We start from the raw sequence: 16105 nt of genomic DNA, 5'->3' as shown, positions 1-16105 counted from the left end.
TGTGTGTAGTGAAGATGACTACAGTGATGACAGTTGTGTGTAGTGTTGACGAAAATGTGCACTGAAAGAGGTTACAGTCATAGAGATAGTGTGTAGTGAAGATGTGGCCTCCGTCACCCAAACAATGCCTGGAACCCCCTTTAGTATACAGAAAATTGATAATAATATTACTAATAATAATGATTATTAGTAATAATGATCATTACTAAATAATAACAATATTAATTCATTAATAATATTAATTAAATAATTTAGTATTAATAATAATTTAATAATTTATTAACAATATTATTTGATTCTGTAAAAGTCGCAGCTTCAAGGACAAGCTACTCAGCCACTTGGGCTGGACGGTAGAGCGACGGTCTCGCTTCATGCAGGTCGGCGTTCAATCCCCGACCGTCCAAGTGGTTGGGCACCATTCCTTTCCCCCGTCCCATCCCAAATCCTTATCCTGACCCCTTCCCAGTGCTAAATAGTCATAATGGCTTGGCGCTTTCCCTTGATAATTACCTTCCCTCCTTCACACTCCATATCTTCCACACAACACACTACACCATCACTCATAACTACCTCCCTCACACTACACCATCACACATAACTACCTCCCTCACACTACACCATCACACATAACTACCTGCCTCACACTACACCATCACTCATAACTACCTCCCTCACACTACACCATCACTCATAACTAACTCCCTCACACTACACCATCACACATAACTACCTGCCTCACACTACACCATCACACATAACTAACTCCCTCACACTACACCATCACACATAACTACCTCCCTCACACTACACCATCACTCATAACTACCTCCCTCACACTGCACCATCACACATAACTAACTCCCTCACACTACACCATCACACATAACTAACTCCCTCACACTACACCATCACACATAACTACCTCCCTCACACTGCACCATCACACATAACTAACTCCCTCACACTACACCATCACACATAACTAACTCCCTCACACTGCACCATCACACATAAATAACTCCCTCACACTACACCATCACACATAACTAACTCCCTCACACTACACCATCACACATAACTAACTCCCTCACACAACACCATCACACAGAACTAACTCCCTCACACTACACCATCACACATAACTAACTCCCTCACACTGCACCATCACACATAACTAACTCCCTCACACTGCACCATCACACATAACTAACTCCCTCACACTACACCATCTCACATAACTAACTCCCTCACACTACACCATCTCACATAACTAACTCCCTCACACTGCACCATCACACATAATTAACTCCCTCACACTACACCATCACACATAACTAACTCTCTCACACTACACCATCACACATAACTAACTCCCTCACATTACACCATCACACATAACTAACTCCCTCACACTACACCATCACACATAACTAACTCCCTCACACTACACCATCACACATAACTAACTCCCTCACACTACACCATCACACATAACTAACTCCCTCACACTACACCATCACTCATAACTAACTCCCTCACACTACACCATCACACATAACTAACTCCCTCACACTACACCATCACACATAACTACCTCCCTCACACTACACCATCACTCATAACTACCTCCCTCACACTACACCATCACACATAACTAACTCCCTCACACTCCATCAAGACGCCCACAAACACATAAAATAAATGGGTGTAAAATACTATCAGAACTGTCATTAAAAATGGGTTAAACAAATGTCAAATATTCGCTCCATCACAACTGCTTTCACTTAGTCTTATTTTTTTACCTCTTACTCGCCCAGCAATTGCCAGTGTATGTCTCTCCCCTCTGGCCTCTTTAACCCCCTTCAATGCCCTTGAGTGCATTGAAGGGGAGTAGCCTTAATCGTATAAGTTTTGCTTCATACACTCAGTTGATGTGAGCAATGTATCTCGATACATTTTATCTCTGTACGAGTTTTTTCATTCCATTTTTTTTATCTGCACGTATGTACCTGAGATGATCCTTGACTATTGTCCAAAGCTTCACATTCATTCCACAACTGCGTCTCACGTCCGAGCCCACGTGTCGGCCCTTGCACACTCTCATTCTGCCCTTTCGCTGCATCGTTTCGTGTCCAGGGTTTCGTGTCCAGGGTTTCGTGCCCAGGGTTTCGTGTCCAGGGTTTCGTGCCCAGGGCTTCTTGCCCAGGGCTTCGTGCCCAGGGCTTCTTGCCCAGGGCTTCGTGCCCAGGGCTTCGTGCCCAGGGTTTCGTGTCCAGGGCTTTGGGTCCAGAGGTCCCTACACACAAAGCCATGACTAGGGCTTTATGTGTAGGGTTTTATGTCCAGGGCTTTGTGTCCAAGGCTTCGTGTCACCATTCCCTCACTGACTTGCTCAACTGTCAAGTTGTACAAACAGAGAAGTGATCGACCACTTGACGCCCTTCTACCGTCTCACATAGTGTCCTTCACTCCACCACCATCGCTTAAACAGTCAACCTTCACTTTCAGTTGTCTTCTGTCGCAGGCGGCAGCAAAACACTCAAATAATCCGCAGATATTTCAGTTTCCGCTGGGACTGTATGTTCTGCATACACCGAATATGATCCTAGCATTCTGTGAGCGGACAAGTTTCTGCAACGACTGCAACAGCAGCAATCCCAATGGTGGCTGTTATACAGCTTATCAATTGACAGCAATTATATGCAAGAGCAATCGCTGATAATCGCTGTATCTCAGGCGGAGGGCGTCACATAACAGTTATCTCCAGATGAGCGTGCAAGTGTTTCCCATTACTGGGTTGTCAGCCTTGCTCCAATCCCTGAAACGGTATTCAATGAGGACTTAAGGTTCTCACACCGATTATATGGTATTTACTGCTAAAGGCTGTGGGCTCTTGATACCCGATAATAGAAATATCAGAAATAAACACGGAGGCGGTATGTTGGGACATGTTGACGGAAACTCTCTGCTACTAATTTGGTTTATTAAATAAACTTACTAATACACAGGGAGCGTGACTCTATGTTAGTCAAGAGCGTCAAGACTGAACTAAGCATACCATTCACAGCAGGAACCTCACACGTCGCTAGAGTGAGACACTGGGCCACTACCCTCTGGCAAGAGTCAGTGTGAACTAATTAAACACGTGTGAGCTTTCTGACACTAACTACATATGACACGCAGTAATGAAGGGACATTGATCACAGTTCCAACAGGACGCGAGAAATACACAACAACTCTGAAATACACAATAAAACCATCACAATTATGCACACAGCAATAAATATCACACAATGATTAATCACTCATTTCACTGAGACAATAATAATAAATGATCTAACACAGTCACTGAGACACTAAATGTTTGGTGTGAGCGTTCCCACACAAGTAAATGTTCTGACAAATGTAGGTCACCTCGGGTGGTCTACCCCTCACCTGCTGTGGCTGGACAAGGAGCCACACTCACTCACTCGGTTAATCACTGAGATCAACACTAGAAAAATTGTAGATTCTTACAGTGGGTCGACCTCGACTCATTCAGTTCCAGTACACGAAGACTACACATATCGCTGCCAGCCGGATGGTGACCTTCCGGTTACACTAACACGGCGAGGTACACAGGGACTCCAGGAATGTGTCCATGGTGGTCTCTCCGTCCTTTCACCTCAAAAATTAATGAACGTGCGAGGTTACTCGTTAATGTACCAGCTGAGGCTACAATGATGCACGTGTTGCGAGCATAAGAGGCACGGAGTGGCAGGGGGGGGCTACACTTGGGTGGACAATGCAAGCTATAGGATTGGAGTGCGAGGCTGGATACTACAAATTGCTCATATGACTCGGATTTTGATGGGCTCTTGAAACGGCACTCAGGGTAGGATTTACTCAGAAAGCAGTGAGGCAGAAATCTTAGATTCACTTCAATCTTCCAATAACGAGCGGCGACGATCTGTATTATCCGTACATAATTTGGGCAACCTTTAGACCCTTCACTTTCAAATGATGACGCAGATTAAACCCGATCACTTTCTGCAGTTGTCTGTTACTCCTGGTAGTGATCATGTGACAATCTTCTCTCTACAACGGTTTCTCACTATCCCAACTTAGAATCAAGCAATTTAACTTGAATGTAAAGGACTGAATATTTTGTAAGAGGAGTTTCTAGAAGTGATCGCATCTAATTTAGCCGCTAGTATATGAGTGCACATCTTGCTAATGTGAGCTCCCGAGCAGAATGATGCTGGCTGTAGCCAAATGCCGTTGCTAGGGTTTCTCTTTGTCCAACGGTCCGGTGATCAAATAGACCAATAGCAGGCAAGCAGAGATGCCTAAATCAATGGCAATCTCATACACAAGTCGACTGGGTCTAAGCCTTTTGAGAATCATGAAAAGTATGAGCCTTGTACTAATAAATCTAGATCTTATAAAACGTTTCCGTGTCATCTGCCCTTCTCTTCCTTATTTCTATGGTCTTCCTAAGACTCATAAAGCTGGTGTTCCTCTTCGTCGTATCATGTCTTCACGGGGCTCTGTCGGCTATCCTCTTGTCTCTTGGCTCGCTAAAACTCTGACACCTTACCTTGGCCCTTTTTCTCCTGCCCACCTTCGTCAGTCTCAGGACTTGATAGGAAGACTGTGCCTGCAGCCCTCCTGTAAGATGCTTAGTCTTGACGTCGGCTCTCTGTTCTGACAGAGAGCCGACGTCAAGACTATCTCTGTTCTGACAGAGAGCCGACGTCAAGACTAAGACGTTCTTCTAAGACTAAGACGTTCTAAGACGTCAAGATGATGACGTTCTCTCTTTCCTTAGACAGAAGGCAACTGAGGGCCTTCTTCATCTCCCGCTCCCCACTGACGTTTTCCTGAGCTACTCAGACTCTGTTGACTCTAACTCCTTCTCTTCTAACTTCTCCTAACGGAAAATACTTCTCTCAAACTTTCGGTGTTGCTATGAGTTCCCCTCTCTCCCCTGTTCTTGCCAGTCTCTACATGGAATATTTCGAAACTGTTCTTCTTCCCACTATTGAAACTCGTTCCTCTCTCTGGCTTCGTTATGTTGATGACTTTTTGTTTTATGGCCTCATGACCTTAGTCTTTTCCAGCCTTTCCTCGCCTCTCTTAACAATCTGGCTCCTTCCATCCATTTCTAAGTTGAATAGGAATCTAATTCCCTCCTTCCTTTTCTTGACGTTAATGTTCACAGCTGTGTCCGGGTTGTCTACCGCAAACCCATCCATAGTACATTCACTTCTTTTCCTACCATCCTCCTTCTGTTAAGAAAAGTGTCCTCGTCTCTCTCTTCCTCCGCGCTCTACACATCAGTTACCCTCAGTTTCTTGATTCTGAAATTTCCTTTATTTACAAATCTTTTTCTCGCCTTGGTTACCTCTTACATTTTATCATCTGTGTCTATTCTCAAACTAAACGAAATTTCTTTCATCCCAAACCTGTTTCCAACACCAGTACCACTGTGCTCTGCCTTCTCTTTATATCTGAACTCAAAAATCTCACTAATACCTTTCGTTCTCTTGACATAAAGCTCACATTTCGACAAACTAACACTGTTCGTAGTAATCTGGTTCACGCTGCTCCTCCTGCTTCTAATGTTGCTGGTGTCTACTCTATTTCCTGTTCGTCTTGTCCTCTCCAATACTTTAGGGAAACTGGCCATACATTAAATGACAGACTTAAGGAACACAGGAGTAGTGTTAACTCTGCAGACACAAACTATGGTCTCTTCTGTCAAGTTAGGGACTCTAGTCATCTTATTGATTGGTCTTCTAAAATAATATTTCCTGTCTTTACACAGACGCCGTCTTGTTGAATCGGCTCTGATACACAAGCCACCCAACACGAACCTTAGTCCTGGCTTTGTTGATGTTGACTTTTCCCTTTCACAGTACACACTCAAATCCTCCAACCTTCAGAACAAACGTGACCTGACCCCCCCCCCCCTTATCAACCTTTTTTTATCTTTATTTTTTCTTTCTCATCTTGTTCTTACGTTTCCATTCTTATACACATTATTACCCACTTCTTACACCCCATTATTACACCCATCCTATCCGTACCTTTCCCTTTGCTCTTACCTTCCTCTATTAATTTCCTTCTCCTCATCTCCCTCTTGTCTTATCAAGAAAGAGGTTCTGCTGGGGCAGCAGTTTACACTAACAACCATGAAGCTTATTAAGCATGAATAGTGGGTGCTCAACATTGCAAACAGAATTATTTGCCCTGAAGGAGGCTATAAGTTATGCAATTTAGAATAATTTACATGAAGTCATCATTCATACCGACTCTAAATCTTCGCTCCAGGCATTGTCATCCAGCTAACACAGAGATAATATACAACTCATCACAGAAATCCTACATATAGGAAAAGAAGCCCATAATCTAGGGCTGTCAATCACCCTAAATTGGATACCAAGTCACATTGGCATAGATGGTAATGAAAAGGCAGACTCACTAGCAAAACCTGCCACTGCTCTACCTGTTGTACAGGTTCAAATACCACCAAGTTTTTCACAGATTAAGAAGCAAATCAAGAAGAAAATACTCTCAACTATTAAAAGTCGCCACAGAGCCAAAGTAGCGGAAGGAAGATCCACTGCGATATGGTACGAACAAGCCACTGGGTACTACTCTTTCATGCCTGACACAAACATATCCAGAGACATTGCAGTAGCCATACACAGACTTAGTTACAAGTGCTGCTGGGAGGCAATAAGCCCAATAGTAAAAGTGTCATATCTGTGGAACAGAAGCAGAGGCATCACTATTGCACAACTTACTGGAATGTGAAGCTACTGAAGCCCTGCGCATCAAACTCAACATTAATCTAACGACAGCAGCTGCATTAGATGCACATTCCACAGCCACTACAATGATTAGAAAAGCCATTAAAGAATGGAACTCACTAGTGAACACTGTGCACCAACATCCGCCACCAAGATAATGTTATTGAAACAAGACTAAAACCAGGGCACTAAAACAGAAGCGAAAAAGAAACGGGAGAAAAGGAGGAAACCCCACCTCTATATATACCTTTGACCCAAATATCACAGTAACAATTAAGGTTATCGCGAATAACAGAACTCAATTACGGGCTCACTATATGGACATCTCGTTCTGAGTAGCTAAATCTAAAACAGCAACAACAACAACAACAACAACAACAACAACAACAACAAGGAGCGTCTACCACCACCGCCAAGCTCCACTGCACAACTGTTTATTAGCTGGCTGGAGAAGGAACCTCAGTATTGGTCTTAAATATTGCCAGGTTAGTGTGTGGTGTGTGAGGGGCACCTTGAGTGTCTTCCTCTGCTGCTCTTACTCACACCGTCATCACACACGAGAAAAACACAGGTGCAGCATGTGTTGTGAGAGCAACACTGAGAGCCGCCAGGTCCAGCATGTGTTGTGAGGGCAACACTGAGAGCCGCCAGGTCCAGCATGTGTTGTGAGGGCAACACTGAGAGCCGCCAGGTCCAGCATGTGTTGTGAGGGCAACACTGAGAGCCGCCTGGTCCAGCATGTGTTGTGAGGGCAACACTGAGAGCCGCCAGGTCCAGCATGTGTTGTGAGAGCAACACTGAGAGCCGCCAGGTCCAGCATGTGTTGTGAGGGCAACACTGAGAGCCTCCAGGTCCAGCATGTGTTGTGAGGGCAACACTGAGAGCCGCCAGGTCCAGCATGTGTTGTGAGGGCAACACTGAGAGCCGCCAGGTCCAGCATGTGTTGTGAGAGCAACACTGAGAGCCGCCTGGTCCAGCATGTGTTGTGAGGGCAACACTGAGAGCCGCCAGGTCCAGCATGTGTTGTGAGAGCAACACTGAGAGCCGCCTGGTCCAGCATGTGTTGTGAGAGCAACACTGAGAGCCGCCAGGTCCAGCATGTGTTGTGAGAGCAACACTGAGAGCCGCCAGGTCCAGCATGTGTTGTGAGAGCAACACTGAGAGCCGCCTGGTCCAGCATGTGTTGTGAGAGCAACACTGAGAGCCGCCAGGTGCAGCATGTGTTGTGAGGGCAACACTGAGAGCCGCCAGGTCCAGCATGTGTTGTGAGGGCAACACTGAGAGCCGCCAGGTCCAGCATGTGTTGTGAGAGCAACACTGAGAGCCGCCAGGTCCAGCATGTGTTGTGAGGGCAACACTGAGAGCCGCCTGGTCCAGCATGTGTTGTGAGAGCAACACTGAGAGCCGCCTGGGCTAGCATGTGTTGTGAGGACAACACTGAGAGCCGCCAGGTCCAGCATGTGTTGTGAGAGCAACACTGAGAGCCACCAGGTCCCGCATGTGTTGTGAGGGCAACACTGAGAGCCGCCAGGTCCAGCATGTGTTGTGAGGGCAACACTGAGAGCCGCCTGGTCCAGCATGTGTTGTGAGGGCAACACTGAGAGCCGCCAGGTCCAGCATGTGTTGTGAGAGCAACACTGAGAGCCGCCTGGTCCAGCATGTGTTGTGAGAGCAACACTGAGAGCCTCCAGGTCCAGCATGTGTTGTGAGAGCAACACTGAGAGCCGCCAGGTCCAGCATGTGTTGTGAGGGCAACACTGAGAGCCGCCTGGTCCAGCATGTGTTGTGAGAGCAACACTGAGAGCCGCCTGGTCCAGCATGTGTTGTGAGAGCAACACTGAGAGCCTCCAGGTCCAGCATGTGTTGTGAGAGCAACACTGAGAGCCGACAGGTCCAGCATGTGTTGTGAGAGCAACACTGAGAGCCGCCAGGTCCAGCATGTGTTGTGAGAGCAACACTGAGAGCCACCAGGTCCAGCATGTGTTGTGAGAGCAACACTGAGAGCCGCCAGGTCCAGCATGTGTTGTGAGGGCAACACTGAGAGCCGCCAGGTCCAGCATGTGTTGTGAGGGCAACACTGAGAGCCGCCAGGTCCAGCATGTGTTGTGAGGGCAACACTGAGAGCCGCAAGGTCCAGCATGTGTTGTGAGAGCAACACTGAGAGCCGCCAGGTCCAGCATGTGTTGTGAGGACAACACTGAGAGCCGCCAGGTCCAGCATGTGTTGTGAGGACAACACTGAGAGCCGCCAGGTCCAGCATGTGTTGTGAGAGCAACACTGAGAGCCGCCAGGTCCAGCATGTGTTGTGAGAGCAACACTGAGAGCCGCCTACAAGGTCGCCCCGCCACTAACATGACTGGCCAGATTTCCTTACCAAAATAACGTGTTTCCCGCTCGTTACTGACAACGAGCAGGTTCTTGGCCAGCGCTGTGAATGTAGCGTATTCTTAGCACGAATAATCTTAGCAAAAATAATGTAATAAAAACCATGATATAATATATATATAATGATATATAATATAGCAACCCATCCACTTGAAAAGAGTGCATACAGTAACTAGATGGTCGATTATACTAATATATAGTAATAGAGTCCCAGTCCCAGTACCTTTGGCGCTACTTTTTATAGAGTCTGGGAAAATAAAGTTAAAACCCACACAAATATTCCTAGGCCTATTATAGTACATATATACTGAATTAAGGCTCAAATAGCGTGTATTAGACCTTTGTTAGGTAAGGTTAGGTAAAGTTTTATTAGAAACATAACTATAGCAACTTTCCTTTGACCAAATTCAGTAATACTAGTTAACTTTCCGGTGGTCCATCACGACATATGGGTACTGTCCACTATACCGTTACTATGGGTACTGTCCACTACACTGTTACTATGGGTACTGTCCACCATATTGTTACTATGGGTACTGTCCACCATATTGTTACTAAATGGGTACTGTCCACCACACTATTACTATGGGTACTGTCCACCATATTGTTACTATGGGTACTGTCCACCACACTGTTACTATGGGTACTGTCCACCACACTGTTACTATGTGTACTGTCCACTACATCGTTTTTATGGGTACTCCACCTTGAGCTGGACGGTACAGCGACGATCTCGCTTCATGCTGGTCGGCGTTCAATCCCCGACCGTCCAAGTTGTTGGGCACCATTCCTTCCCCCCGTCCCATCCCAAATCCTTATCCTTACCCCTTCCAAGTGCTATATAGTTGTAATGGCTTGGAGCTTTCTCCTGATAGTTCCATTCCATTCATCAACAAATTCCGGGCTGCAAACTCTCAGGGCTCCGAGAATCATTTCAGAAAATACTGCCCGCTTAATTAAATTAACCTGATTATGATGAGTTGAGTAAAAATGAACACGCGAGCACACATTGGTAAGTTTCCTAAACACACTGAATTTGGAACTCTTATTCAATCGACTTGAGAATGGTTCAGGACGGACTGAAACGTCGTCGTCCCTTCACCTTCTAGTGTGTGGTCTGGTCAACCTCCTACCGATTCTATGAATCATCATGTCGAAAAAAGGCAGAATACCATTCTTTTCATTCTCAATTGTGAATTTAATTGACGAGGAACCAGCGAATTAAGCTGAATGAAAATATCAGTTTGATCATGATTAACCGGCCACAGGCATAAAATATCGTCAACGTACCTATACTACACCAAATTCGAGGGTAAAATTCTGGATAAGATCTTCGTTTCAAAACATTCCATGTACACATTGCTCAAAGCCGGGGAGAGGCGATTCCCCATCGCCATGTTTGCTTATAAAATGAATCATAGAGGTGTAGGTAGGGGTGTGGGTAGGGGTGTGTGGAAGGTATTGGTGTAATTGGTGAGTTTTATCTGCTGCCTGGTGTGGTGGGTGGGTGGGGGTGGGTGTTGAGGGTGACACAATCAGTGACAAAAACATCTCCTTGACTAACTATACAAATATGTCATTAAAAATATACATAATTTCAGGTTTATGTGATTTTATAGTTTTGATAACATTTTTGTTTTTAATTTATCTGGTACAGGAAATCAGAGAAACCGTCCTGGTGGAGGGGGAAGACCTCGCCCTGGTACAGGTGGGCAGATCACCGGTCCCCCGGGTGGTGGCAGTGGCTGCAACTGTGTGCCCATCATCTTCTGTGCTCCAGAACTAGACCAGGTACCATCTGCACATATTATCACCCCCAGTTGGCAGCGCATTAATGACATATTTGCCTTTGGAGAGTTTACAAGGGGAAACTGAGCATGATAGTTTAAACTATTGCATTCCCTGTTGGTTCACTCCGCAGGCAGCCTCAGAGCCACGGTTTCTAAATCAGTGCTAACAAATTAAAGTATAATGATGATAAAAATAATAATAATGATTTGATAAACTAACTCGTTATATGTGTCTGCAGCTGCAACAAATCTGTACCACGTCTGCTGGCACACCTGGAGTCTGCTGTCCTGCAAATGCCTTGACTGGTACGTCTTTCTGCCTTGTTCCCATTACCCAGCAGCATGTCAAGGGCCGTATGACTCGGCCAAGTTGTGTGGGGGGAGGTGAGGGGGGGGGGGTAGGCCCTGGCAGGCGCAGTGGTATCGCTCGCCATGCCAGCGATTTGGTCAGGGTTCGTGCCCTGGTTAAGGACGATTGTTTGGGAGCCAATCCTAAACTGTTCGGCCCTGTTCACCCAGTAACATTTGGATACCTGGTTGTAAACCTATTGACGGGTTGTTTTCCAGGGAAAAATTAGTGGGTAAGGTTTATCAAGAGCTATGGGAAGGGAAAGCTCTCAGCCCGCTAACAAGAGTCAGCAGTGGGTACAAGAAAGTGTTCTTGTACCCACCAAGGTACAGAAAGTGTTCCTGTACCCAACAAGGTACAGAAAGTGTTCCTGTACCCACCAAGGTACAGAAAGTGTTCCTGTACCCACCAAGGTACAGAAAGTGTTCCTGTACCCACCAAGGTACAGAAAGTGTTCCTGTACCCACCAAGGTACAGAAAGTGTTCTTGTACCCACCAAGGTACAGAAAGTGTTCCTGTACCCACCAAGGTACAGAAAGTGTTCCTGTACCCACCAAGGTACAGAAAGTGTTCCTGTACTCACCAAGGTACAGAAAGTATTCCTGTACCCACCAAGGTACAGAAAGTGTTCCTGTACCCACCAAGGTACAGAAAGTGTTCCTGTACCCACCAAGGTACAGAAAGTGTTCCTGTACCCACCAAGATACAGAAAGTGTTCCTGTACCCACCTAGGTACAGAAAGTGTTCCTGTACCCACCAAGGTACAGGAAGTGTTCCTGTACCCACTTGTATAAAAAATTGGAAAGTGTTGAGCCTGACAGAGTGGCTCCATACACCGTGATGTGTATTCAGTATGACTGTAACACTCTAGGTAACTTTCCATTGTCTTATCTCTGTACTGAGACATTAAACGGTAGGTCAGCGACTGAGTATTTCTATTGTATATCTCTCAAGTTCCTTGTGGTGCCTGTTGTTCCATTCAGTGCCAACAGGTGCTCTTAATAACCTCATAAAGTGTCTCATTTTTAAGTTAATTAAAAATTCTATGATCCTAAATTCGCTGCTGTACGATAAGTCAGCTGCGATGCTATTTATATTAATATTTAAACTTAGTAGAATTAGTCAACAAGAAATAAGATTGCTATGCTTATTTGCCATTACCAATTACAAGGCGATTTCAAGTTGTGTTGACTGTGCCGACAGCTTCAGCGCCCGCCAAGGGGACGGCGGACAACCGCATCTTCACCAGCGCCTCTGTCTCTGTCAGTCTTCAGCCGCTCGATCCCAAGATGATGGAAGCATCTTTCCAAAAGGGACTTGAACTTAACAGTGAGATTAAACAGCTCGAGCAGGACCTTGTCAAGTAAGACATTTGTTGGGGAAAAGTGAGGGAGACAGGAAGGCAGATAGGGAGGGAAGAAGGCAGGTAGGGAGGGAAGAATGCAGGGAGGGAGGGAGGGAGGGAGGGAGGGAGGAAGGCAGGTAGGGAGGGAGGGAGGCAGGGAGGGAAGGAAGAAGGCAGGGAGGGAGGGAGGGAGGCAGGGAGGGAGGGAAGAAGGCAGGTAGGGAGGGAGCACGGCAGGTAGGGAGGGAGCACGGCAGGTAGGGAGGGAGGGAGGCAGGTAGGGAGGGAGGAAGGCAGGTAGGGAGGGAGGGAGGCAGGTAGGGAGGGAGGAAGGCAGGTAGGGAGGGAGGGAGGCAGGGAGGGAGGGAGGGAGGGAGGCAGGTAGGGAGGGAAGAAGGCAGGTAGGGAGGGAGGAAGGCAGGTAGGGAGGGAGGGAGGCAGGTAGGGAGGGAGGGAGGCAGGTAGGGAAGGAGGGAGGCAGGGAGGGAGGGAGGGAGGGAGGAAGACAGGTAGGGAGGGAGGGAGGCACGTAGGGAGGGAGGGAGGCAGGGAGGGAGGGAGGAAGGCAGATAGGGAGGGAGGAAGGCAGGGAGGGAGGGAGAGACAGAAAGGAAGGAAGGGTGAGACAGGAAGGAAGGAAAGGAGAGACAGGAAGGAAGGAAGAGACAGGAAGGAGGAGACAGGAAGGGAGAGACAGAACAAAAATCGAGGGGTTGAGGTTAGGAAGAGAAAGGGAGGCAGGCAACATACCAGGAGGTCTCCACTCACATATTAGACCTAAGCCAGCACAGAGAGTGACACAATGCCCGAGGACACGTGCTATATACTGTGGCTAACGTCCCTCTCCTCCTCCCCGCGCCCGCTCAGGAGGAAGGTGGTGCTGTCCTCGCTCTCCCCGGCTGGTCAGCACCTGCGGGTCTTCAGCATCAGCCCTCAGGCCAAGGCTATGGACCGTCGAGCCAGCGCCATCATCGAAGCCTCCACCAATCTTGTGGGCGAGTACGTATACACGGATCATAATTATACCATGTTGCACTTTACGGAGTTTGTAAGACGCATCAAATTCGTAATTACGTTTCATGAAATATGTGAATTGTGAAATGATTGTACTCAAAAAGGCAGACATGTTTTGAAGAACAAGGACAAAAATGTACCTTTGTTTATAGACATTTGTAATTGGAAACGTGTGCAAAAGTCATTTTGTATGAATTAAACAATGTAGCGAGGGAAGGGCTAGCGAGAAGCACTCAATAACAGCTTAATATTGTTGCTCTTCTTTGTAGTTTCAGCTTAAATCGCCAACAAGGAGCTTTTGGGCTGAGGACCTTGGCGGTAGGCGGTACAGATCTGCAACAAATGTGCCCACAGAACCCCAGGTGCACCCCCAACAGCAAGTACCGTACTGCTGATGGCTCGTGCAACAACCTGGCAAACCCAACCTGGGGCATGAGCAACACTCCCAATCAGAGGATCTTATCACCCACTTACGACGATGGTCAGTGATGCTTAATATATGCAGTCCTGGTTTCTGGCGATATTTAGGTCACTGTTAACTTAGGCACTCAGCCCACACACATCTGAAACTCAAGGAAATAACGTCTTGGTCCGTGCTGGACCGTTATAAAGTTGTGTTACATGGTAACGGTTCAGGACGGCCCGAAACGTCGTCACATCTCTTATTTTCAGATCTGTTGTCGGCCACGTTATTGTGACTTTCTGCCTGGTCATTGTTAAGTCTTAATATGAATGTGGTTCACTCCTGTGATTGTGTTGTGATCACTCTTGTGTCTCTACAGGAGTGCACGAACCGCGATCCAGGTCAGCTGATGGATCTCCTCTTCCCAATCCGCGTCAAATTAGCAACAATGTTTTATTAGATGTGAACCAGCCAGATGAGTTATACACATCCTCCTTAATGCAATGGGCACAGTTCATCGACCATGAATTTGCTCATGTTCCCTTCCCTACTCTAGGTAAGATTAATTTAGTGAAATTACGGTCGATTTTGTTAATAATGCTTAGTTGAAAGTGTCGTTAAAACTTAAATTTGACAAAAAGTGACATGTCCGACTAAAGGAAATCATCAATTTTGTTACTGTTGCACCAATTTTGTATCTGTTGTAACCATTATGTATCATTAATGTTTATGTGATGACTTTACAAATCTCAGAGAACGGAGATGGAATTGAGTGTTGCCCAAATGGCACGATTGCCACCGGGGCCCTCCGTCACCCTAGATGCCTACCCATCGATCTCACGGGGGACCCCTTCTATGGGCCCCTCGGCAGCACCTGCATGAACTTCGTCAGGAGCATGGTAGCCGTGGGCGTGGGCTCCAACTGTGTGTTTGGCTACGCGGAGCAGGTGGGTGGCGTGTCTGCCACAGTCTCTGCTCTATGGGTGGCGCGGCCGTGGCTTGGAACATATGCTTTTCAGTCTTTAAAGTGAATAATATATGGCTATAATCTTCTAAAATATTTACAACGACAATCCTTATTATCCTCTGGAAGGGCTGTGTATAAATGTTTCAGTTAATACAAAATGTATATATATTAAACAGCTGAACCAGTTGACGCACTGGATAGACGCCTCCATGGTGTACGGGTCAACGGAAGAAGAGCAACGGCCACTGAGGACCGGCCAGGACGGACTCATGAAGGTCTCCAACAACAACCTCTTGCCCATCAACCCCAACCAGGGAGGCAGCTGCGAGGCCCGCGTGCGTGGCGCCAAGTGCTTCATGGCAGGTAGGTTACCAGTCTCCTTTGGCACCAGCCTTATTTGGCACCAGCCTCCCTTGGCACCAGCCTTATTTGGCACCGGCCTCCCTTGGCACCAGCCTCCCTTGGCACCAGTCTCAAGCATGCGGGGACCCATAGTCTCGGAGAAGAAAATAAGGAGTATTCAGAGAAGACCTTGTGGATTCTCACTGAACACTTTAATACTTTCTTTTCCTACCATCCCCATTCTTTTGTGTATACACATATATATTTGTTTTATTTGAACTTTGTTACAAAAAAGGAGTTACATATAGGGTACAAAGATGATTATCATAAGTTGTCGAGTTCCTCCAGCTCCTTAGATGGCGGGCAAAAGCCCAGAATGCAGTGTGCATTTCCCCTCTGTATCGCCACGCTAAGGCGCTGGAAAAGGAAGCTGGCAGCTCTAGGGTCTCTTGTAGTTTCACTTAGCCTAGACCTCAGTTCCTTCAAAAAACTGGTACCACTCTTACCCCAGGCGCCGAGTGTCTCAGAAGCAATGGGGACAAAATTTTAGTGATGATCCAGTTCTCTGTACTTACGGGATTTGGCTGATTCCCTGTGGATGGCAGCGCCACCTGGTTGTGCAACACTGAAGTCAATGTAGGTGTTAGCCAGGGTTGATACACACGTGTAGTCCTACACCAACTGCTTGCCATTCTTCCAGGGGTTCACTGTGA

At 46.7% G+C, this 16105-nt stretch overlaps 1 protein-coding gene across 3 annotated transcripts in view; it reads left to right on the top strand.

Moving 5' to 3' along the window:
* LOC123746141 (salivary peroxidase/catechol oxidase) overlaps window positions 1–16105 on the top strand; it is a 49146-nt gene that overhangs the window by 21625 nt on the left and 11416 nt on the right. For all 3 annotated transcript variants that reach the window (XM_045727438.2, XM_045727437.2, XM_069314065.1), the window contains exons 3-10: window positions 10840–10973; window positions 11212–11278; window positions 12525–12684; window positions 13534–13665; window positions 13950–14161; window positions 14463–14639; window positions 14837–15030; window positions 15227–15413. In XM_045727438.2, coding sequence (XP_045583394.2) covers window positions 10840–10973; window positions 11212–11278; window positions 12525–12684; window positions 13534–13665; window positions 13950–14161; window positions 14463–14639; window positions 14837–15030; window positions 15227–15413 — 1263 coding nt within the window. The remainder of the gene's footprint in view (window positions 1–10839; window positions 10974–11211; window positions 11279–12524; window positions 12685–13533; window positions 13666–13949; window positions 14162–14462; window positions 14640–14836; window positions 15031–15226; window positions 15414–16105) is intronic.

The sequence above is a fragment of the Procambarus clarkii genome, chromosome 78, assembly GCF_040958095.1.
Source record: "Procambarus clarkii isolate CNS0578487 chromosome 78, FALCON_Pclarkii_2.0, whole genome shotgun sequence".
Taxonomy (NCBI): domain Eukaryota; kingdom Metazoa; phylum Arthropoda; class Malacostraca; order Decapoda; family Cambaridae; genus Procambarus; species Procambarus clarkii.
Note: the sequence above shows the minus strand (reverse complement) of the source record. Positions and strands in the feature narration are given on the sequence as shown.